The sequence below is a fragment of the Moschus berezovskii genome, chromosome 9 (assembly GCF_049115385.1).
Source record: "Moschus berezovskii isolate FMDL1 chromosome 9, NW_MosBer_1.0, whole genome shotgun sequence".
In the NCBI taxonomy this organism is placed as follows: domain Eukaryota; kingdom Metazoa; phylum Chordata; class Mammalia; order Artiodactyla; family Moschidae; genus Moschus; species Moschus berezovskii.
This window is the reverse complement of record NC_142468.1, coordinates 84,433,193-84,459,804: the sequence shown is the minus strand read 5'-3', so window position 1 is coordinate 84,459,804 and position 26,612 is coordinate 84,433,193. Positions and strand designations below refer to the sequence as shown.

At 34.6% G+C, this 26,612-nt stretch overlaps 1 protein-coding gene across 2 annotated transcripts in view; it reads left to right on the top strand.

Annotated features, from left to right (window-relative positions):
* AP3B1 (adaptor related protein complex 3 subunit beta 1) overlaps positions 1–26,612 on the top strand; it is a 251,388-nt gene that overhangs the window by 71,700 nt on the left and 153,076 nt on the right. Inside the window, exon 7 of one of the 2 annotated variants that reach the window (XM_055437121.2) lies at positions 3,844–4,026. The exons of the other annotated variant lie outside the window; for it this stretch is intronic. Coding sequence (XP_055293096.1) covers positions 3,844–4,026 — 183 coding nt within the window. The remainder of the gene's footprint in view (positions 1–3,843; positions 4,027–26,612) is intronic. 2 annotated transcript variants of the gene reach the window in all.

The window sequence follows — 26,612 nt, the reverse complement described above, 5'->3', positions numbered from 1 at the left end:
AATAGAATTGTTTTTCCCTTTTACTAGAGAAATACGTATATTTGTTATATGAAAAGTCCTTTCCCCAAAATAAGTCACTTTGGGTTTAGGAATACAGTTATGATAATATAACTAGAAAAACAATTTAGAATTACTTAGATAACTATTGTCTAAAGGTATCTGTTGGGCTTCCCTGGTGGCTTAGATGGTAAAGTGTCTGCCTGCAACACGGAAGACCCAGGTTCGATTCCTGGGTCAGGAAGATGCCCTGGAGAAGGAAATGGCAACCCACTCCAGTACTCTTGCCTGGAAAATCCTATGGATGGAGGAGCCCAGTAGGCTAAGTCGATGGGGTCTGTATCTATAAATTTTAAAAGATATAATAAGAGCTTACCATGTCAGTGCAATTAAGGGAGCATTTTTATTTATGCTTGATTATACAGTCAACTGTTATGTTTTTAAATATAATTTATTGTGTTTTCCTAGTTTATCATTTTCATCATATTTTCTCTATTTAGCGTATCCTAAACACTTCTTTTCTTTACTGAAAACGTTTCCAAATGTTCGGATGTGTAAATTCCTTTCTAAAATTTATAACACTTTCTCGTTTTTCTTTAAAATGTAGAGATTTATATTTATTGAACAATTTAAGCTTTGTAGTGAACCTTCTTTCTTTTATTTAAAACACCTCAAAAGGAAAGTGGTATTTATTTCCTTTTCCTTTCAGGTTAATTTTAAAGAAATCCTTTTGTAGCATTTAACTTTCTAATAGAAAATGGCTTCTTAGGAAAACAAATGAGATCAGTGCCTACTGAAAATTTGAGTTGTTTATTTATATTTTTTGGTGACAAAGTTTCTTCTCCTTAATTTAGCTACAAAATGATGTTTAATGAATATATCTGTAGTTCATAGCTAAGCTGTGGGGGTAAGACACCATTTTATAAGTTATTGATTTAATGTTGGTAAAAGCTTCACTGTTGTGGGCAAAAAACACACCTCTGAGTTTGAGCAGATGTTTTATTGTGATAGATCTATTATCCAGCTATTAGAAGATAAATGACTGATCTTTCCCATTTTCCATGCCTCAAGAAAATTGAAATAAGAAGGGGAATATCATTTGGGCTGTATGATTAGGGCAGGTTGGATGGCCATTAATTTAAGAGAAGAAAATCTTGGCAGCACTGGCCAACTTATACCATATTATCAATCAAACCTTGATGCACTTCTTGTGATGACCCAGCACTCTCAGGTTTTTCCAACGTTAATTAGAATTCATGACAAAATAGATGCAAGGAAACATTTTGTACCCTTCATAATTTTATAGAAAATTTATTGTTATTAGAGGAACCATTTGCTTAGTGTGATTTTTTTCATTACCAGCTTGTCAACTAGCATAGATAATCTGGAGAAAATATGAACTCCATAGATGGAGTGTCACTTTTGTTGATGGTTCATGTAGTTTACCTTGGAGCACAGCTAATGGCTGAAGTTCATAGCAACAGCACAGAAAAACGTGGCAACCAAGGGAAGATAAATGAACCATGTTTATTGCTTTAATATAAAAAATACATAAATGGAAAACTGCATTTGAATTTGATGAGCTCATTGCTAGTTTCGTTGGAGTGATTTATTTTTCCCCTTATATAAAAAGCTACTATTGACACAGTGAGATGGAAATTGACTGTCTATTTTTGGGAAACCAATATTTTTGGTTTTCAGATCTCAGTAGATCATTTTATTTTAATTCTGTAAGTTTTTATAGAATATTGAACATTTAATATACCAGAATTATCAATTCTTCTGGCAGTGTTTAGGCTGGGGTCAACTGTTAAAACCGAATAATGAATGAAATATCTAAAATCATTAGAAAAAAGATGATTTTATAATATTTTTCCTAGTTACTTTTGTGTTTCCATAAACTTTACCTGAGCTTAAACAATTTTTTTTTTCAATTTTCATGTTGTTTGTTAATTCTGTAGAACTATTTTATACCAGTAGGTCTTGTTTTGATAAATTTAGTACCATGTGGGAGCTGATTTTCCATTTAATTGTTTGGTGTCTAAACATAATTGAAAAAAATAATCTCTAGGTTTAGGCAAAATAACTTGATTTTATATAATATTCCTTAAATTCAGACTTTGTTGAATTCTCATTTTGGTTTCATATATTACTTTATTCTAAGTGATATTACTCATTTTTGTACTTTTAACACCCTAACCAGTTAAAAAAATATAGCTTAATTAATATGATTGACATATATAAAATATATGTAAATATAAGTGTTTTACAAATACCATGTTATTCTACAGTTTGATGTTATAAACTTAGTTGTTTTAAGAGATTTTTAAATGATAATAGTTCTCATCTTTTAGAAATACTATTACTGAGGAGTGATTTGTACAGAAGACATCAAAATGTGGAGTTGTAAACACAAACATAACTTCCTTCCCATATCAATAGCAAATAGAAAATTATTTGTATAATACATTTTTATTTAGTTCACACAAATAATCAGTTCTGTGCTTTTTCGATTGAGGTGCATACATGCTGGGACCAGCAGGCACCAGTACTTGGGCAGGGCTGGAGTCAATAAATGCAGCTTCACGTTTATACTGATTGGTAATTCATAAAATCCCCACAGGACTGGAAACTTGTTTAGCATAATAGCAAGTCTATATTCTGAGCTGTTTTCTTTCGATTGTATTGTTGGTTGCATATTAATAAACTAAATGTCAGCCAAGTAGAGGGACAAACAATAAAAATATGAATATCACTGTATCTAATATTTTTTAAAAAGTACCATTTCAGTAAGTTTTATTTCTATTTAATTGCTTATTTTAAGACATTGGGGAAATTTTAGATACTAAAATGAAGATCCCTAGTGTTCAGAAAGAATATGATATTAATTTATTTTTTCAAAACTGTATTGTTGGCTAACTCCAGACATATCAGTGGTACATAGAAGTATTTGTCTATTATATATTCTGCTTAGCTTGTGTCTTTATACTAAAGAAATCTTAATTTCATCACTTTACAAAAACATGACAATTCCAAAAACAGCATTTATGTTTAATTAAATGGTCTTGGAGAAAAGCTTCCTTTTATTGGTACTATCTTATTTCAACTTACATATATTATTATATAAATAATAATAATGTTCTAAAATTGTAGCCAATATTTCTTGTAAGTAAATTATGTTGATAGAAATTAACAGGTTGATTAAAATATGTAAGATTTGAAAGTGTTTTTGTTCTAAAGACATTTATGAGTTCAGCACACATTTTAAGATAGATTCATCGTAGATAGCATCACTGACTCAGTGGACATGAATTTGAGCAAATTCCGGGAGATAGGGAAGGACAGGGAAGCCCGGCATGCTGCAGTCCATGAGGTTGCAAAGAGTCAGACATGACTTAGCGACTGAACAATATGGTGAAATTGTCATTCTCATTTTAAACTGACATGATATGGTCTTTGTTATTGTACTGAGTAATGCATCTTTAGAGTTTTGGTAAAGATTAAAATGATAACTGCCCATAATTAATATGTCTAATCCATGTATGAACAGTCCATTGAAATTTAACCTGATGAAATAAGAAATGTAATTTCTAATACTAATACTTCTGATTCTAAGTGTTAGCTTTTCAGATATGTTTCAGCTATCAATATTATTCTTTCAGGCAGTAACTCTTCAAAATTTATTTGTTTTTCAAACATGAATATTTTATTAGTCAAATGACTGAATACTTTAAATAATTGTTACAGTAATTGCTGTAACACTGATTGCATCTCTGTAATGCCCCTGTAGAATCTTTGATGGGAGGACAACGTTTTTTAATGAGTTACTATTTATTTCTTTTCTAGTTGGTGGCTGGCAGTGTTGTCATGGCTTTTGAAGAAGTTTGCCCAGATAGAATAGATCTCATTCACAAGAATTACCGCAAACTATGTAATTTACTAGTTGATGTAGAAGAGTGGGGACAGGTTGTCATAATCCACATGCTAACTCGATATGCTCGTACACAGTTTGTCAGTCCTTGGAAAGAGGTAAGTGTTGAATAATCTTATATTCACACAGTATACTAAGAAAATGGATGAGGTTTCTAAAATGTGTACAAAGATTTAAGAGTAGGAAAATATAAAAATCTGCATGTTTAAGGAGGACTAATTTTTTTCATGTTCTTTTGGAAAGCAGAAAACCAGTATAAATGCATGGATAATTGTTCATTGTTTTGGCACTGATTGATGCGTGTTTAATGGCATAGTGAATAAACTTTTGGTATGAGGACTGGCAAGAGGCCCTTGTTGGGAACAGCAGCTTGATAAAGTGTTGACAGTGACATTGCCAAATCATGGATTGTTTTGGTTGTTAGTTTCATACCTTTGAGACCCAACTATTCCAGACACTCACTTGTAAAAGTAGATAATGTGATTTTAACATATGTGTATTTATACCAAAGATAATTTTGCATCGTTTCAGGTAAATTGTTTTTTAACTCAACTACTTTTTCCTAGTTTTATATTTCTAGATTGTTTGTTTTACTTTTTTTTCACTTAAGCTGGTAGAACTTTAGTAAAATTAATAATTAAGTATACCTTAAGCTGGTAGAAATTTAGTAAAATTAATAATTAAGTATACCTTACAGTGAAGTTGTTTTCTTTGTGCTGATGAACTTTAGAAGCATACCTTACTTTTTTCATTACATTAACAAGCTAGAAAACCTTATTACATAGTTTGCAATAGAGATCTCAGTGTATATGTAAGATTTAAGGGTATAGTTTAACTTGTTCAAGGAAATCACTAAATATTATAAAATAGCACTTGCATTCATTCTATACTTAATGATAATTCTTTGTCTTTTTAAAAAGCGGTATTACAGATTTTAAAAACAGAATGGAAAGTAAAAGACCAGATACCACCCAATTATGTCATAGTGGTTTTTATACAAGCTTATGAATAGGTTTTAATCGAATGTTCAGTACTAATTGCTTTTGTTAATTAGAAATAATATTAAAGTGAGAGAAAAACATATAAAAGGGAAAAATGTTCATAATTCTTGCTTTAGGTGATGTATCCAATTTTCAGACATTTAAGAAGCTTAAATGTTTAAAATATTTCTCAGTGTTTTCTGCATTTACTAAGTATTGTTACTGTTAAAAAGTATTTAAGATTTTAAAAAATTTTATCTTTAACCAGAAGGCTATTTGTAATATTGACTTCATCTTAACTGTAATATTTAAAAGGTGATTCGGTTATTCTACTTAAAATTCAAAGGAGATTTTAAACTATTCATATGTAAACGTATAATGCCACCTGGAGCTCTTAGATTGATGAAATTTTAGCTTTGAACAAAGTAAAATTTTGAAGGCAGTTTTACTGGATTAAGCAACATGTCCATGCTGCAAGTGTCTTGACCCTTTCCTGTCAGTGGTAACTTGGAAGAGAGATTTTTTTGTTGCTAATAGCTATAGCTATCTGTTTGATTTCAGCCAGTCACTTTCCAGAATGCTATTCATATATATATTTTTTCCCTTTTGTGTAAGATTCTAAGCTATTTTACTTATCTAGCTGTTGTCACTATTTAAAATTTTTTAATTTTACTTTCCTGTCATCATCAAATCATTTTCAGTAACTGTATGCAAGTGATCCATGCTTTATCATTATGTAGAATCTAGAGTTTTAAAAAATGTATTTTTCTTACCTTCTGAAAATAGATTTTCACATATCTGTTTTTGTAATTGTGTTTCTGTTCCTTGAATTTTATTTTATTTTAGGTAAAATTAGTTGTTAAAGCTGTTCACAAAGCCCAACAGTTAAAATCTACACTGCCATGTATATTTACTCTTTTGACAGATAATTTTAAAAATTGATACTGTAGTGCATTCTTTGTGTTTTCACGTGTAACTCTGTGAACATCAATTTTTACCAACATGAGATGAAGTCTGATCGTTGTTCTGGGTGCACTGGAATTGGACTACCTCATTTCTTTGCCACTTCTTTGCAGTCTGACATTGGCGTTATTCTAAATTCTGTAGGTTAGTAGACAGATTTTGTAGTTGCCAGCTCTGCCGCTCTGTCCTCAGAAAGCTAGCACTGCTTCAGGAGCAACCACAGGGGTTGTAGGGGAAGGTGGGCAGTGTTACTCCTGGGAATCTTGCCACCATTCCAAATGGAGCAGCTTCACCTTTGCTTGCCTTTCATAGGCAGCTATATGTATGATTTCCTTTGAGAAAGGCTCCTTGGCTTAAGAAATGGAAAGAAAGAAAACCACTTAAAGAGAACATTTGTAAGGGTGTCGCTAACTATAATCATGTGTATTTTTTAAAATTATAGAAACAGTTGAAGCACATGGTGAAATAAAAATCAGTCTTCTCATAATTCATTCCTGTATTCACTCATGACTTTTAAAATATATTTTTTGCTCACTTTAATAAATTTCTGACTGTTTGAAAGTCAATGAACTGTAGCCCACCAGGCTCCTCTGTCCATAGAATTCTCCAGGCAAGAACTCTGGAGTGGGTTGCCATTCTCTCCTGCAGGGGATCTTCCTGACCCAGGGATTGAACCCAGGTCTCCTGAATTGGAGGCAAATTCTTTACTGTCTAAGCCACCATGGAAGCCCTGTTCTAGTCAAAGCTAATACTGAAGCCCCCTCCCCAGTCCTTAGTGCTCAGACATTACAATTAGCTAACAATCATAATTAACTTTGTTTTTCAAAGAGAAAAATTATGTTTCTCATTGAATTCTTTAAAACATTTGTTTGTGTTCATATGCTTGAAGGGTAGCAAAAAAAAAAAAAAATTTTTTTTTTTTTTAAAGGAATTGAAAATTAGAAGTACTTTCTGAGATGGACTGATGTACATGCTTTTTTGTTAGTAAATCCTCAAATGAACACATCATATACAAACAAGCTTCTTCAGGGGCAGAAGCGATTTTTAATTTAGTTTATTTGGATCATTATAGATCAGTATTTAGGCTGTTTATATGTAAATGTATGATTTGCGGAACAATTAAGTGTTGACAAAGTAGATTGCAGTCATATCAATTGCAGTGCATTTTCCATAATTTTTCTAACTGACATCTTTGATGATAAATAGTGGATGCCAAGTCAAAGCCGATTATACAGTGCACTAGGAATTCATGGGGCTGTCAGGGAGAAGACCGATTGACTTTAAATTTACATATTAATGAGAAGATTTGTTAAGAGGGTGCTTGACTATAGAAAATAACAGCATATTTATAGGGCACGACATTTTATAAATACAGCTGATGCAGGAAAATGGAAATTAAACCTTTTAGGTTAATAAATTCAAGGGACTGCTAAAATGCATATTTGCATTTTTATTTTCTTAAATTTACCTTACTCTTTGCAGTCCAAGTGGCTGCTTTTTTTTTTTTTTAATTCTAGGTCAACTTTGTATAATTTTCAAGGATATAAAATTACTTAAATGTTTCCTTTGTATTGTTCAAGCTTATTGTAGGAGAATACTAAAAGTATAAATGATGTAAGACTCTAAGATTAAAGTTGCTTTTGTAGAAGTAATAGATTTTTTAAAAATAAATGTTATAAAGCACTAAGTAAATTTTAAGAATGATTTTTTAAAAAATGTTTGTGGCATTAGTTATAGACTGAAGTGAAACTCATGTCACTGGGTCTGATAGGAATGTCTTTAATTTTATGAATTTAAAGTTGAAGTTTCTCTAGGAGATGATGATGGTTTTACAATAATTATCAAAATATTTTACTTTACTAGTTTAGAACTTAAAATTCTATTGTTCACAGTTACTTTTTAGTATATGATTCCAGATAATAAATTCTGGTGGAAATACATATTCCATTTTGAAATTCAAAGTGATAATTTTACTTTTCTTCCTCCCATTATATCTGTACTTCAATTGTAAAACCTTATATAGGTGTAAGAAAGTTCCAAGTTCACAGTTTTGTTTGAAGTATTTTTAAGATAGGTTTCTTAAGTTTTTCAAGGGTAGCTATAAAATAAGAACTCATCAGAACACAAAGTTCATGTATGTACTTCTTGATTAGCAATTTTCTGCAAGTATAAAGGTATTTGGGGAAAAAATTCAAAACTCCACATCTAGGTCCGTTTTAGAGGACCTGAGTGTTAGAGATTATTTTTTTAACTTTCTTTACAGATTAATTTTCTTTGTAAAATAAATTTTGTATTTTGTTTTACTAGTGGGCTGTATTTGAATCTTACTTGGTATCCTGTGGATTTTTTAAAAAACAAAAGCTTGAAGACCTGGGGTAGAATCCATGCTTTACAATGCACATTTAAAAGTTTTTTGCTCACTCTTTCAGACAGCTATTGAGAAAGGAAGGGTTCAGTGTGCAATTTAATGGGAAACTATGGACCACGTGCTGATATTGAAATGTGGTCTCTGTCTCTCCCTTCATTGGTTATGGAGCATTTATCTTAAAGATTACTTATTTTTTTTGTTGTTGATAGTTTATTTTTATTTGGGTTTTTAAACTTACAGTTTATTTTCTAAAGAAACATTTAAAATTTTATTCAAGTAACATGTGTATGGTTAAAAGAATACTTCAAGGCTTATAAGAAACAACATTTTCGTATCCCACTTATTCCCATGCCTGGATCACATACTTCAAATTCTTTTAGGCCTTTTCATATTTGTGTGCATTTAACTTTCTCCATTTCTAAGTAATATATATATATATATATACACACACACACACATACATATGGTGTGTGTATATATATATATAGCACCATATATGTGTGTATTATATGTAAAGATATATTTATTATGGATATATTATATATATTATGGATATATAATATAAAGATATATTGTGTATTATGTATGTATCCATAATATATATCTTTATATATAATGCATATATATGTGTGTGTGTATATATATAGCATTATATATATATATGGTGCTAGCATGTGAAACGAGTGCAATTTCTGGTAGTTTGAATGTTCTTTGGCACTTTCTTCTTTGGAATTGAAATTGCTTAGTTTATCATGTCACTATTACAAAGCACACCACATTCTCCATCAGAAAATTAAATCGTCTCCAAATATTATTTTGTATGCAGTTGTTGAGATTATACTAGTTGCCTACCAAATAACAACTCTCCAGCTTCACTTTTTAAATAAAAGAATCCTGATTTTTGTTCAGAGTAGCAATACATGCAGTTAAAAATAACCAACTTCCTCAGACTCCCTTGGAGTCAAGAAATGGCTGTATGAACCAGTTGTAGAAATTGAAATGGTTGTGGAAATATTCTGGCTGAGATTCTAGGAAAGCCATTGTTTTCCTGGCAGACTTACTTGATGTATTTATTTTACCCTTTGCCTTTTTTTCATTGTTTCTTCTTGGAATGTATGTGTGATGAATGCAGGTACAGCAGCCATTTGGCAGGCATGAAGATGAAGCCACGCTCTGGAATTTTGGAAAAAAAAGTTTTCCATATGGGTAACTTGATATTTCTGTTACATATAGCTGAACACATTCTAGTTAGTACCATTGTCCTATATCCAGTATTCCAATAACTTCATACTCTTCCAGGAGACGTTGTCCTGGAGGCTCTGTATCCTCCTGTTCTAATCTGATTACTTTCTAGGCTTGTTACACAGCTGTTGTTCTGGAACTTAATTTCTTCTCTCTTCTGTGTTAAATCCTCTATTTCTTAGGCCTTCCTGTCTGTACGCTTCTTTTTTGGTCTTCCTGAATGGAGCACATTCTCCAGTACCTTCTTAAGAATGGGTAGATGAGAGATAAAATTTCAGGATTTTGCAGGATTGCTGTCACACTTGATATTTACTGGACTCCTGGGTCAGTTTTCTCTTATGTCTGGACTCCTGGGTCAGTCTTCTCTTATGTCTTCTGTGTTTGACATGTCTTGCTACTTTGACACTTGACTTCTCAGCCAGATGTAATACTGTTGGGTCACACGTTCTGAGAGCTCTGTAGTCACAGATTTTTCTTCTCTGCAGGTAACTCGATTTTTTGTTTGTTTGAATCCTCAAAAAGATGGTTTTTGCTTGTTTTTCTTAAAATATTTAGAGGATTAGCAAGGTTGCATCTTTGGTGTAGATCATTCTATATGCTCTGTATATTCACTTCTTCCTATATTTTAGGGAATTGTCTTTTTATGTATCAGTTTTTTAATTTGATGGCCAAACTTCTTTTCCTACTCCTTGTCAGTTATATGCTTCAGGAATACAAATTTTTCTTTTTATAATCTTTTGTCTGCTGTGTCTGTCACCTCTTTAAATAATTGCTTTAATGTTTGCCTTTTAATTTGCATTCATATATCTCCAGTCTTTTGTGTGCGTGTTAGTAATTTGATTTTCAGTGACCTGAAAGTCTGTTACTTATAATTTTTACTTAATTTGGTAATGATATTGCTTTCATTTTTAAGTTTACTCAGGTTTCACTCTTTCCTTTATTCTGTGATTTGAATATGTGAGGGTTTTGTGTGTATTTTTGAGTTCACATTCTTACTAACTTGCTAGAGAATTTCTTTTGATATATGGAGAATTTTTTTACAGAATAATTTTGTCTTTTGTACTTTTTTCCTTTTGTGCCATGAATGTATTGCACAGTAATTACGCTCTTTTCCTGTTGCAGCTACTTGGGAAGTGCTGGTACAGACATTTTGTTCGTTCTGATATGGTGTGACTTCTTCATTCTGTCCTACCATATCCAAAGACCATTTGTTTCTTCCTCTCAGTTTCAGTCTGATTGTGGGTTATTTTATTCTGTGCTTATTCAGTTGCTCAGTCGTGTCCGACTGTTTGCGACCCCATGAACTGCACACGCCAGGCCTCCCTGTCCATCACCAACTCCTGAAGTCCACCCAAACCCATGTCCATCGAGTCGGTGATGCCATCCAACCATCTCATCCTCTGTCATCCCCTTCTCCTGCTGCCCTCAATCTTTCCCAGCATCAGGTTCTTTTCAAATGAGTCAGCTCTTCGCATCAGGTGGCCAAAATATTGGAATTTTGGCTTCACCCAGGACTGATCTCCTTTAGGATGGACTGGTTGGATCTCCTTGCAGTACAATGGACTCTCAAGAGCCTTCTCCAACACCACAGTTCAAAAGCATCAATTCTTCGGCTATCAGCTTTCTTTATAGTCCAGCTCTCACATCTGTACATGACCACTGGAAAAACCATAACCTTGACTAGACGGACCTTTGTTGGCAAAGTAACATCTCTGCTTTTTAGTATGCTGTCTAGGTTGGTCATGACTTTCCTTCCAAGGAGTAAGTGTTTTTTAATTTCATGGCTGCAGTCACCATCTGCAGTGATTTTGGAGCGCAGAAAAATAAAGTCAGCCACTGTTTCCATTGTTTCCCCATCTATTTCCCATGAAGTGATGGGACCGGATGCCATGATCTTCGTTTTCTGAATGTTGAGCTTTAAGCCAACCTTTTCACTCTCCTCTTTCACATTCATCAAGAGGCTCTTTAGTTGTTCTTCACTTTCTGCCATAAGGGTGGTGTCATCTGCATATCTGAGGTTATTGATATTTCTCCCAGCAGTCTTGATTCCAGCTTGTGCTTCCTCCAGCCCAGCGTTTCTCACGATGTACTCTGCATGTAATTTAAATAAGCAGGGTGACAATATACAGCCTTGACGGACTTCTTTTCCTATTTGGAACCAGTCTGTTGTTCCATGTCCAGTTCTAACTGTTGCTTCCTGACCTGCATACAGGTTTCTCAAGAGGCAGGTCGGGTGGTCTGGTATTCCCATCTCTTTCAGAATTTTCCACAGTTTATTGTGATCCACACAGTCAAAGGCTTTGGCATAGTCAATAAAGCAGAAATAGATGTTTTTCTGGAACTCTCTTGTTTTTTCCATGATCCAGCGGATGTTGGCAATTTGATCTCTGGTTCCTCTGCCTTTTCTAAAACCTGCTTGAACATCTGGAAGTTCATGGTTCACGTATTGCTGAAACCTGGCTTGGAGAATTTTGAGCATGACTTTACTAGCGTGTGAGATGAGTGCAATTGTGCAGTAGTTTGAGCACTCTTTGGCATTGCCTTTCTTTGGGATTGGAACAAAAACTGACCCTTTCCAGTCCTGTGGCTACCTGAGTTTTCCAAATTTGCTGGCATATTGAGTGCAGCACTTTCACAGCATCATCTTCCAGGATTTGAAATAGCTCAACTGGAATTCCATCACCTCCACTAGCTTTGTTCGTAGTGATGCTTCCTAAGGCCCACTTGACTTCACATTCTAGGATATGTGGCTCTAGTTGAGTGACCACACCATCGTGATTATCTGGGTAGTGAAGATTTTTTTTTGTATAGTTTTTCTGTGTATTCTTGCCACCTCTTCTTAATATCTTCTGCTTCTGTTAGGTCCATACTATTTGTGTCCTTTATTATGCCCATCTTTGCATGAAATGTTCTCTTGGTATCTCTAATTTTCTTGAAGAGATCTCTGGTCTTTCCCATTATCGTTTTCCACTATTTCTTTGCATTGGTCACTGAGGAAGGCTTTCTTATCTCTCCTTGCTATTCTTTGAAACTCTGCATTCAAATGGGTGTATCTTTCCTTTTCTCCTTTGCTTTTCACTTCCCTTCTTTTCACAGATATTTCTAAGTCCTCCTCACACAGCCATTTTGCTTTTTTGCATTTCTTTTCCATGGGGATAGTCTTGATCCCTGTCTCCTGTACAGTGTCATGAACTTCCGTCCATAGTTCATTAGGCACTCTGTCAGATCTAGTCCCTTAAATCTATTTCTCACTTCCACTGTATAATCATAAGGGATTATTACTTATTATTGTGTGCTTATTACTCTAACATAAAGGATTATGCCTTATTCTTTTTTGTTTTCGTAGCCTTAGGGCATTTTGGGAAAGGAATAACTTGTGAAGTAGTAAATTCAGTCTCAACAGAGATTAATGTCATTTTTAGGAAAATTGAGCTTTTGGAACTTTCTTAAATGACCTGTACTGTCATTGATAGCACCTAGTATATTCCTTTGAAGAAATGCACTTGACCTGTAAGTTGTTCTTGTTCATTTATTGTTTAACCCAAGAATTCTGCTGTCCAATGCAATCACTGCTAGCTATATGTGGCTGTTTAAATTAACTGAAATTGAAAATCACTGCCTCAGTTGCACTGGGCTCATATCGAGTGTTCAGTAGTCATGTGAGGCTGGGTCCTACTGTATTCGAATGTGCAATATAAAATGTTTCCTTTATCACAGAAGTCTCTGTTGGACAGTGTTGCCCCAGAGTATTAGTTCTTTCAGAGAGTGCTGGGTTTACTGTTTCCTTTCCCACCTGCTTTTCCTTACCACTTAACTTCCACTGTGAACCTCCCTCATGACCTTACCTCACCCTCAGTAGGATGAAAAGATAAGAATAACCCCTCAGTTTTCCTCTGTCCAGATTGGGAGGCAAGGGTCGTTAATGAACAGTTTTAAGAAGTGAAGAATATATTTTTGTAGGGTCTTGTCTTTTTAAAAAACTGTTTAAAAAGTTTATGCCAGTAGTTTGTGACCCTCTTCTTGTTTCTTTCTACTGACTGATTTTTTTCTAGTTTTAATTTTTTTTCCCTCATTTATATTTGGGAAAAGTCTATTTTCTGTGATTCTCTCACCATATTTACCTTGGAGCTCCCAAATGTTCACAGTATTAAAAGTATTTTATGACTTGGTACGTGTACTATTAATAAATGAATTTTAGGAAGAGAGATTAAAAGCTTAAAACGTTAAGAAATGTCAATCAGTTTCTGTCCTTCGCTGATATCTGTCCTTTTTCCACTGTGCTTTTCTCCTTGACATTCTGTCATGGATATTTATATCATTGTTTTTTCTTGACCCTATACCCCATTTGTTTCCTGTGTTTTTTTATTTTTCTATGTTAGTCTTATTTATTTTCTCTGTGTTAGTCTTACTACTCTAGCATAAAGGAATAACTGATTTACATTGAATTTATCTTCTAACAATCCTGTTATTTAATTTTCAGTTTTGTGATTTTGCTGCTTAGTAGTTTTCCATATTCATCTCATAGAAAATTATGGTTTCATGTAATCTAATAATGTGGTAATTTTAAACAGTCCATTTTATTCTATACTGTTTTTCATTTAGCTGATATCCCCTGGTGGCTCAGATGGTAAAGAGTCTGCTTTCAATGCAGGAGACGTTGGTCCCTCAATCGAGAAGATTCCATAGAGAAGGGAATGGCTACCCACTCCGGTATTCTTGCCTGGGAAATCCCATGGACAGAGGAGCCTGGCAGGTTATAGTCCTTGAGCTCGCAAAGAGTTGGACACAACTGAGCAACTAACACTTAACATACAAACTTCACGTTTCTGATACATATCTTAAAATTACTGCAGTTCTCCTGGCAATTGCAAGCCTTCAGTAAATTATAGAGTTCCAAAATGGTTATGTCAGACAGATTCTGCTAATGCATTTTTGTCTAGATGGTATAGAGAGTGTGACAGTCTGTGGCCTTACGCCTGATCTTGTCTGATCTTGGAAGCTAAGCAGGGTTGGGCCTGGTTAGTACTTGGATGGGAGAATGTGTGCAGACGCTGTTGATTGTCTCCAGCAGACTCCTATTCAAAAAGATCTTCCTTGGAGACAGATTTTCTGCAGGGATTTAGCAGTGTCTTTGCAGAAGCCATGTTGCTTCCTAGCCCAAACTAATCTAGTTAATGTTAAGTACATTCCCTTTGTAGGTAGTGGGTTTAGGAATGGGCATACAACACAGTTCTGGCCAATGTGAAGTAATTAGAAATATGAAAAAAGTGGGATGTGGAGGGGTGTATGAGAAAGGTTTACTTTAACAGAAAAAGTATGAAGACGTCTGACCTGAGGCTGAGATGTAACTCTGTGGACTTAATGGTTTTAATTTCTGCTGATGGAATACCTTGATCAGATTAACTGTGGGAAATTGTTTTGAAAACCAACAGCTAAAGGCACTGTCAGATGATCAAAAGTAGGCAAAACTAGAGTAGACTCTACATGGGAAGGACTGAAATTTCAGGGTGTGAGTTTGCAGGATTTGCCTCAAAGCACTTCCCAATCCCATGAAATAATGGAAAAGTCACAGTCTTACTTACTTAGGTATTAGAGAACAGACTTCAAGGTTGGCAAAATACCTGAAAGGTTTGGAGAAAATTCCAGAAAGGTGTGGGAACGACAGGAGGGTGCACCCTTGGAAATACATGTAAACACCATCCAAATCATTGGCTGACCAACTCTACATGTGTGAGAAAGACTTCAATGTGTCTAGCAAAAAAAAGCAGCAATTGAATGATTAAAAAAACCAAAAAACTAAATAGAGATTTCACTTGCTGGCCACGTTAGGATAGAGTTTGGAGTTTGAAACCAGTAAAGTGCCTGCTATAACAAATAATCAATACATGTCAGAGCAACATGAGGAAGAATTTATAGTGTGTAGTTGGTAATATTCAGAATACAATTTGAAAAAGTCAGCAGACATGAGAAACAAAAATATAGCTAGTATTCAAGAGAAAAAGTAGGTAACAGAAACATAATGATCAAGAAGAGGCTATTACCAGACAAATAATGCAGTTACTACATTTATTATATATATATATATATATACACACACACACATACACACAGCAAAAATATTAAAAAGCAACATAGTTATATTGAGTGAACAAATTAGCAATCTTAACAGGATAAAGACCCTATAAAAAAGAAATAAATGGAAATTCTTGTGCTGAAAAACACAGTGGTTAAATGAAAAAGAGGCTAGGTAGATTTAACAGCCAGGAAAAGGCTGTAAAATTGTTGAGAAACCTGAAGATAGATTAACAGAAATTATTCATTCTGAAGAACCAAGAGAAAGACAAATGAAGAAAAGTGAATAGTCTCAGGGCCATGTGAACAGTATGGAATGAAATCCTTGTAATAAAAATCCCCAAATAAGAGGAAAGAATGAATGGAATAGAAATAATACCTGAAGAAATAAAAGTGAAAAAAATTTCAAGTTTAAGGGTGAAAAAAACAAGTGTACACATCCAGGAAACACATCAAATTCCCAGGCAAAATAAATAAAAAGTTATACCTTTATATATCATAGTCAAACTTCTGAAATCAAAAGGAAAAGAGAAAACCTTGAAAGCAGATGGAGATTAAACAATGCAGAGAAACAGTTATTATGACTCACTGCTGATAAGAAACAGTGGAGTCTAAAAAGCGATGGAATATCTTTACATTGTTGAGAGAAAAATGTATCAACAAAGATTTCTATATTGAACAAAAGCATTCTTCAAAAATAAAGATGAAGACATCTTCAGATGAACTAAATTGAAAAATTCATCCATAGGAGAACTGTATTGTAAGAGATACTGCAGGAAGTTGTTTTGGTTGAAGATAAATGATAGTCGGTGATGTATACATATGTTTACATCCATCTATCTGTCTGGCTTCTCAGGTCGCTCAGTGGTAAAGAATCAGCCTGCCAATGCAGGAAACACAGGAGATGCAGGTTTGATCCCTGGGTTGGGAAGATCCCCTGGAGGAAGAAATGGCAATCCACTCCAGTTTTCTTGCCTGGAAAATCCCATGGACAGAGGAGCCTGGTGGCCTGTGGTCCGTGGGGTCACAAAGAGTTGGATACGACTTAGGACTGACCAACTGAACACACGTGTGTGGGAGTGAATATGTGAGGAGTCATGATTAATTTTACCTAAGTTGGGTTTAATTTTGTTTTGTAGTTTATGATTGAGTGAGAACCACTCTAAAATACATTCTGCACAAATAACTTATTTATCTTATTTATCTGGTCATGAGATTGAGATTGGTTAGTTTTCAAATAACCGGTGCCACTCTTTCTCATGTCTTAGAACTCAGGTTGAACATCAGCTTGTGTCATGAGTACATTTTACTGCAGAGTAACATAGGAAAATGCCTTATGTAGATTCTTTAGATTTTTCAGTAACAAGATATGGAAACCACTACATTTGAAAACGCATCTCTTAAATACTGGTGCTGAACATGTCGTCATGAAAAATGAGAAGTGTTGTGGGCAGTTGAGTGCTCTGGATTTTCAGAGTGACTCAACTCAAAATTACTGGGCACAGGTGTTTCTATAATTGTGATGAATTGAGGGGTATTCAGTGTTTGATGATCCTCAAACCCATACTTCTTCCTGTGGTGTAGTGGTCACTGGGCTGTGGTATAAAAACATGTAAAGTGAAGAGCATAGCAGGTACCTCAAGGAAAGAAAAAATATTTGAAACCAGTATATATGTTTTTTTTTTGTTTTATATAGACCTAATTTGATGGGATAGAGACTACTTTTTTTTTTGAGAAAAATATTAAACTTAAAAATGTATTAGACATGACTTTAAAAAAGAAAGTAAATGTGTGCCATTCATACTGAATAGTTTAATGAAGCGTTTATGATACTGCCAATCACCTACTCACTCTGGTCTTGTGAGCACGATGCACCTCCAGTATACTGCTGTGCTATCAATGGACTGAATGTTTACGTCCTTCAAAGTCCACATGTTGAAATCCTTTACTCCCAATGTGATGTATTTGGTGGTGAGGACTTTGGGAAGGAATTAGATTTCAGCCAAGTTGTGAGTATGGGGTTCTCATCATGGGAATAGTGCCCTTCTAAGAAGAGACACCGGAAAGCGTGCGTCCTTTCTCTTTCTCTGCCCATGTGAAGACATAGTGAGAAGGCAACCAGCTGCAATCTAGGAAGTAGATTCTCACCAGAAACCAACTCAGCCAACACCACAGTCTTGGACTTACCAGCCTCCAAAACTGTGAAAAATAAATGTCTGTTGTTTAAGCTACCCAGTCTATGATATTTTGTCAAAGTAGCTCAAGCTTGCTGTTCTGAGTGTCTCATGGCATGACAATGCCCTGAGGTAGTCCCCTGTAGCGTTTAAGCATTATGTAGTAGTCTTTGTCCACAGCAAAGTGCAGACGTTGTATCGTTCTGGTTCAGATCTTAAGTTGGTGCTCGTGCCCTGCGGGCTGCTTGGACTTCATAACACAAGTAGGTACCCTCAGTGTCTCTTTCTTGAGACATGCCAGCACCATGGTAATTAAAGAAAGAGATGGCAGGATGAATGATCATGTTTATAAACTGTGCCTTTCCAGAAACAGGCTTTATGAAATAAAAGGTAGTTTTTTTGGACTTCATAAAGCTTATATTTAATGTAAAACATTTCTCTTACTGAAAGTGAATGTTCTAGAGCATGATGAAAAGTTAATTTTATTTTGATTTTTATATTAGCATTCGGGGTGGTCAGTACATATGAGTAGAGGGAGACCTACCTTCATATGAAATAAGTTAAGATATATTAAACTCATTGATTCTTCTTAAAAGATTTGTTTTCAGTTTATTTTTAAACCAGTCTTAGGTTCATAGCAAAATAGGGTGAAAAACGCAAGGAATTCCTTTATACTCCCTCTGCCCGCCCTACCTCCCTGTCGACATCTTTCACCACAGTAGTACATTTATTGCCACTGATGAACGTATGTTAATACATCGTTATCACCTGAAGTCCACCATTTACATTAAGGCTTGCTCATGTTGTCCCTTCTGTTGGTTTTGACAAATGTATAATGACCTGACCCCACCATTGTGATATTTTAAAAATAATTTCACTGTTCTAAAAATCCTCTGTATTCTGCTTATTTATCTCTTTCTGCTACAAATCCTGGCAATCACTTTTTTTTTTTTTTGGTCTCCATAGTTTTCCTTTGTCAGAGTACCATTTGGTTAGAATCATCCACTATGTAGCCTTTCTGGATTGACTTCCTTGAATAGTAATATGTGTTTAAGGATGCTGTATGTCTTTTCATGTCTCTGTTAGCTCATCCATTTACCTGCTGAAGGATATCTTGTTTGCCTCTGTAAATTGGCAGTTACAAGTAAAGCTGTGCAGATTTTTGTGTCAGCTTATTTTGGCATAAACCAGGGACTCTGATTACTCGTATGTTTATGTGCTTAGTTGCTCAGTCCTGTCTGACTCTGTTGCCGTATGGACTGTAGCTTGCCAGGCGCCTCTGTTCACCGGGATTCTCCAGGTAAGAATAGTGGAGTAGGTTGCCATGCCCTCCTCCAGGGAATCTTCCCAGCCCAGGGATCGAACCCAGATCTCCCACAGTGCAGGCATATTCTTTACCATCTGAGCTACCAGGGAAAGCCCCTGATTACTCAACCATTTGGTAATATGTATAATTTTGTAAGAAGCTGCCAAATTTTCTTTAACAGTGGCAGTACTGTTTTGTGTTCCCCCTGGTAGTGAATGAGAATTTCTTTTTCTTTTAGTGTAGATTGGCCTGCTTTTAGTGTAGAATGGCCTGGATTTTGGCCATTCTAACACGTGTGCACTAGTATGTCGTTTTAATTTGCATTTCCCTAATTACATGTAATGTAATGTTGAACATCTTTTCATAAACTTGAAAGTGAAAACTGAAAGTCACTCAGTTGTGTCTGACTCTTTGCAACTCATGAACTATAGTCCATGGAATTCTCCAGGCCAGAATACTGGAGTGGGTAGCCTTTCCCTTCTCCAGGGTATCTTCCCAACACAGAGATTGAGCCCAGGTCTCCCGCATTGCAGGCGGATTCTTTACCAGCTGAGCCTCAAGGGAAGCCCAAGAATACTGGAGTGGGTAGCCTATCCCTTCTCCAGCGGATCTTTCCGAATATATTTATCTTCCCAAAACTGTGTATCTTTTTTGGTGAGTTACCTGTTCAGATACTTTGCCCATTTTTTAATTGAGTTGTTTGCTTTCTCATCGTTGAGTTTGTATATTTTGGATTACAGCCCTTTATCAGATATATCTTTTCCAAATATTTTTCCAAGTCTGTGGCTTGTCTTGTCTTTGTCTTGACAGCTTTTACAAAGCAGACAGTTTTTATTTTAATGAAATTCAGTCTATCAATTATTTCTTTCATGGATTGTGCCTTTGGTGGTGTTATCTAAAAGTCATCACTATACCCAGGGTCATCTAGATTTTCTCCTATGTTACATTCTGGAATTTTATGGTTTACTGTTCCTCATTTGTCTCTAATCCTTTTTGAATGAATTTTTATAAATACTGTAGGTCTGTGTCTGGATTGATTATTTTTTGAATGTTGATGTTCAACACCATTTGTTGAAAAGACTGTTTCTTTTCTTCTGTATTACCTTTGCTCCTTTGTCACAAGTCAGTTAACTATATATTCATGCAGGCCTTTTTTGAAATTCCCTGTTTTGTTCCATTAATCTATTCTTTTCATTAGTACCACACTGTCTTGGTTTTGATTACTGTAGCTTTATAGTTTGATCTTGAGTCAGATTCACTGTGTAAATGTTAAATTATTGAAAAATTTAAGCATGCACTTAAATTTTATCTAACATGACTGTTAGATAGGGCTAACAGTCTAATGAGTCCTCACGTACACATCATTTTGCTGCAGCATTCATCAGCTCATGGCTAGTCTCACTTTAACTCAAGCCTCTTCCCACTTCTGTCCCACATTTTATATACAATTCAAGATATCATATAACTTCACCTGTATCTATTCAGAATGTATTTCTAAAACACTGTCTTTACTTTAAAGAAACTACAAAGCTGTCTCCACTTTCCAAGTAAGGGATTTAAGGGTTTTTTTTGGGTTCAGCTTGAGTGTGTACTTTTTTAGAAAGATGGAGAAGGTTGTCTATTGTATATAATTTCATTTTCTACATGTATGGATATTTTAAATAGTAGAAAAATCTTTATTTATAAATATAATTTTTTATACTCATGAGTTTCATCACAAAGATTTTATATATTTGTGTCCTTATTATTACCAGAATTCTTTTTTGAGTCATTTAATACTTTTCCATAGGGAACCATCTTTATTTCTGTATAGGTTGATTGAGATGCACATCATCTCGGAATATGGATATTCCAAGAATATGGATACTGACATGGAAGTGTATTTTAAACCTGTAGTACTCATTCACTATTAGCATAATTATTGTTAGAAATCCTTCTGTAAGGAAGACTTGACTTTTCTCTCCCATTTATTTATTTATTAGTCATTTATTTTCCTAAGTATGGATTTATAGATATTTATTTTATTCTTTGGGTTATGAACTGATAACATTATTTTGTTGCTAAAATGATCTAGATTGAACTGCTTTAGTTTTAGAACCAGCTGTGTTCCAAGGTGCAAAAGAATAGGTTTTACAGGTTCATTACTGTTTTTTTTACATCAGATTTCTGTTAAACAGTTCTCTTTGTAATAATCAGTAATTTACTGTAGTAAAAGGTGAAATTATTTAAATAATCATGAGGTTTAGAAAAATTGCCAACATAAGCCACTGTATAAAATGTTTTAATTAATACCCATTAAAGTCCCCTTGGGTGATAATACCTCATTTCTCTAGCCTCAGTACAAACAATATAATAGTTGATTTTTAAAAAACTTTTTGATGCAATTACTTCTAAAACAGTTTTCTGTTTTCCTGCCCTTTGATAGCAAATGAAAGATACAAGTTAATATTTTCTCTTTCTAAATTGTACCTTATTTTATCTGAGAATCAGGAGATCAGATGGTTAAGATTATATGCATAATATACTCTGAATGAGAACTTAGCATAATACTTAAAGACTGCTATTACTCATACATAATACCTAATAACTGCTGTTTCAGCTTTGGAGGGAAGGCCTTTCTACTTAATTCTAAATTTATAGATGTTTTGTAAGAATTGAAACTTCATGTGTACGTGTGTGCTAAGTCACTTCAGTTGTATCTGACTCTTTGTGACCCTGTGGACTGTGGCCTGCAAGTCTCCTCTGTCCTTGGGATTCTCCAGGCAAGGATTCTGAAGTGGGTTGACATGCCCTCCTCCAAGGGATCTTCCCAACCCAGGGATTGAACCCACATCTCTTAAATCTCCTGCATTGGCAGTTGGGTTCTTTACCACTAGCGCCCCCTGGGAAACACATGAATTGAAACTGCATAATATTAATATCTAGATAAAAATACAGTAGAAGGTATTTTTTTAAGCTGTTTAAATTAGATAAAAAATACAGTAGAAGGTATTTTTTAAGCTGTTTAAAAAAATTAAGCAATGCCATTAGAAACAAAGTATTTCTAAAATATTTTTTTCAGATACACATGAAGATATATTAAAGTTAGTTCATCTGCTTTTTTCATATATGATGTACAATTAGTATACTAAGTTGAGCAGATGGAAGTTTCTTTCTATAGATTTCAGCATCTTTGAAACCTATTTTATCTATATTTACTTTTAAGCAGACTAACTATCTTTCTGATTGTATCTTGTTTACCTTACTTGTTTAACCAAATAGCAACAGAAAACGTTTCTGGACAAGGTGAAAATAAAATTCTTTCCGCCATACATTTAAAATGTTAATTAAGAATGATTATTTTGGAGTTGTTCTAAGTTCTCTAAGATATAAAGTATGAGTTGTCACTTAATGTCTTTGATTATCTGGGCTGTTTTCTCTAAGAGAACATAAATCTTCTGAGTCTGATCTGTCCTGGTGGTTGCTGAAATTATAGCACTTTATATCAAAGTTATGTAAAAAAGTGAATCTGACTTTTCTGTAAAAATAATATGGGGTTGAGAGACTTTCCTGGTCATCTGCTGGTTAAGACACTGCACTTCCAATGCAGGGAGCGCTAGTTCGATCCCTAGTCAGGGAACTAAGATGCCACATATCTTCCAGTATGGCCAAAAAAGAATTAGTTTAAAAATAATAATACAGGTGAAAGTCGCTCAATCATGTCTGACTGTTTGCGACCCCATGGACTGTACAGACCATAGAATTCTCCAGGCCAGACTACTGAAGTGAGTAGCCTTTCCCTTCTCCAGACAAGGTTGAAATTCCCACCAAAAAGCTCCAGTCTTATCCCTTAATTCCTTGAATATATTTAGGTCCATAGTTAGGTCTCAGTTCTTGAAAATTCGTGTCTAATAGCCTCATTTTTTAAGTTTTCTATTGTCTTTGTTTTTTAAAACTTATATTCACATCATTGCTTTTTTCTTATATGCATATTTAGAAATAGGTATTGTATATGTGTCAGACAGAGAAGGCAGTGGCACTCCACTCCAGTACTCCTGCCTGGAAAATCACATGGATGGAGGGGCCTGGTAGGCTGCAGTCCATGGGATCACTAAGGGTCGGACACAAGTGAGCGACTTCACTTTCACTTTTCACTTTCACACATTGGAGAAGGAAATGGCAACCCACTCCAGTATTCTTCCCTGGGAAATTCCATGGACACAGGAGCCTGGCGGGCTGTAGTCCCTGGTGTTGCAAATAGTTGGACACAATTGAGTGCACACGCGGGCACACATACCACACGCACACACACCACACACACACACACTCATGATATAGATGCTGCTTTTATTCCATTTTACAAATGAGGAAATGAAGACAAGGAGAAGTCAAGAAATTAACACGATCATAGAGGCAGCCCGGATACTGAGGTGCCACGACCTAATATTACCCATTTAGATTGTATGCGTCTCTCTTCCATTCTGTTTTGGCTCGTGTCTGTTCTCATAGGTTGAAAACCTGAGAAAACAGCTAGCAGTGACAGAGATTCAGATATTAAGTTATTGTAGATTGGCACCAATCCTGTGAGGAAGCCTTGTCTCTTTCATTAACCTAATCAGTCTTTAAATTATTTTTCCTTTTAGTTCAAACTTAAGAGAATTATGCTTTTGGTAAAAAATATATAGTTAGTAATTAGCAGCCAGATCTAAAACGCTATGCCATGATGTTCTCATAGCAATAAAACTAAGTTGAAATTTCACAGAGCATGTAAGAGAAAGTTTCTTTGAAGGGGATATACTTTGAAATAATATTTCACATCAATAACTATTTTAGATATTAAGCAACATGTTCTTTGTGTTTGTTATCCAATAATCCTCTTGTTAAAACTTTGTGCTATTTCAAAGAATCCCTTTCATTTCAGTAAATTACACTATCTAATGTTAAATATTAAGAAAGAATTAGTTTATAGATCTTTAATAAAACATATGAAGCATTAATTTATGTAAGTTTTACATAATAGCTTTGTAAGATCTTTGTATGTGGGAAAGATATTAATGAATGAAAAACATTCCTTGATAATCTTTTTACTAAAATTGCTGCCATAATCCTAAATTCTCATACACTACAATAAGCAATACAGATATCGTTTATTAAAATAACATAGTTGGCTTTAATAAAGTTAATAGTGAAGGAGAACTGGAATGAATGAATAAACTTTTTAAAAGGCAGCTTTATGTACTTTTGAGGATTTTGTTAGTTATAGTGCTGTTTCATGTTGATGATGACTGTGATAAATACAGCACTTTTATCGTATCAATTTTAGGTTGATTTTGAAAATTTGTTTGATTAATATACACTGAAGATTGTAGGTGAGTGCTTAGGCTTAAAGAATAAGTTATTTGTGTATTGGCCTTGATATAAAAGTTTATCTCCGTTATAGTCCTTTTTTTAAGCACTTAGACAAGTAATTTGTTTTGAATTATATATTTGAAGGAGATAATGTTATAATTTCTAGTTTACTTCTAAATATGGTATTACTTTTAAAATGCCTTTTGTTTTCAAAGAGTATAAATTTGATGACTTTCTTTTATTTGGAGAATTTCTTAAGATTTTTTTATTGTCGATTTAAAAAACACTGAGATAATATTCTCACTTCTAAGAAACCTAAAGGTCCTGTTTTTTCATGAAAAGTGTTTTCAGTGATATTTAAGTAAAGATTGTGTCTTAAAAGCACATACAAGGAAAACAATTCATTAGGTGATGTTAAACTATAACAATTTAGGTAATTTCTTTTGTTATTGTCTTATAACAGTGAATAAATATATATAAATTGCTTTTAAGTGATTTGCTGATTTTTTTCTCCTTAATTTTATTTAATTAAACTTTCTATTTTAAGATATTTGTAGATTCACATGCAGTTGTAAGAAATCCTATAGAAAGATCTGGTGTAACCTTTATTCATTTTCCTCCAATGGTGACATCTTACAACCAGGGTATTAATGTTGATACATTCAGGATTCAGAATGTTTTGCATCACAAGTATCCTTATTGTAACCATTTTATAGCTAAACTCCTTTCCTTCCTCTGCCTAACCCTGCTGCCCCTTAATCCTTGGTAACTGCTAGTTTTTTCTCCATCTCTATAATTTTATCATTTCAGGAATGCTGCGTAAATGAAATCATACAATATTAACCTTTTAGGATTACTTTCTCTCACTCAAGTTCAATATACTTCTCTGGACATTAATCAGAATTGTGTATATCAGTAGTTTGTTTCTTTCTATTTCTGGGTGGTATTCCATGGCAGAGATGTTTAATCATTTGCTTAACCATTCATCTACTGAAGGACATCTGTGTTGTTTCCATTTTGGCTAATAGGGATAAAGCTGCTATGATGTACAAATCTTTGTGAGAATTAATTTCTGTTTCCCCGTGATGAATGCCCAAGAGTGTAATTTCTGGGTTGTATGGTAAATATAGGTTCAGTTCTGTAAGATACTGCCAACCTGCCAAAGTGACTGTAACATTTTACATTCACCACCAGCATACGAATGGCCCATTTCCTCTATGTCCTTACTGTCATTTGGTGTTGTCAGTACTTTTAAATTTAATTTTAGATGAAAGCAATTCTGATATGTATGCTATAACAAAAGCACCTTGCAGTGGTTTTAATTTGTTTTGCTTCAAGAGCTTTGTTTGCCCTTTGGATATCTTCTTAGGTAATTGTCTGTATTAGTTTGCTAGGGCTATAACAAAATACCACAGACTGGTTAAATAAAAAGAAATTGATTTCTCATCGTTTTCTCACAGTTTTTCCAAGAGGCTTGAAGTCCATGATCAAGGTGTTAGCAGGTTTGGTTTCTCCCAAGCCGCTTGTCCATGGCTTACCAATGGCTGCCTTCTTGCTATGTTCTAATATGCCTTTCTCTCTTCTAGTAAGAATACCAATTGTATTGGATTAGAATACCATTGATACAATCTAAGTTAACCTTGAAGTCCCTCCTTAAGCATATGGTCACCTTGAGGCTTCAACATATGAATTTTAGGCAGACATAATTCAGTCTGTTAGGATATCTTTTGTCCTTTCTTAAACTGAGTTGTTTTTTATTGTTGTATTTTAGGAGTGGTCTGTATATGCTAAATACTAGCCCCTTGTTTCAAATGTTGTTGTACAGTTCTAAGTAGTGTCCGACTCTTTGCGACCCCATGGACTGAAGCACACCAAGGTTCCCTGCCTTCACTGTCTCCCACCGTTTGCTCAAACTCATGTCCATTGAGTCGATGATGGCTATCCACCCATCTCGTCCTGTCATCCCCTTTGCCTCCCGCCTTCAGTCTTTCTCAGCATCAGGGTCTTTTCCAGTGAGTTGGCTCTTCACATCAAATGGCCAAAGTATTAGAGCTTTAGCATCAGTCTGTCCAATGAATATTCAGGGTTGACTTCTTTTAGGATTGACTGGTTTGATCTCCTTGCTGTCCAAGGGACTCTCAAGAGTCTTCTCTAGCTCCACAGTTCAGAAGCATCAAATCTTCGGCGCTCAGCCTTCTTTATGATCCAACTCTCACACCTGTACATGACTACTGGAAAAACCACATTTGAT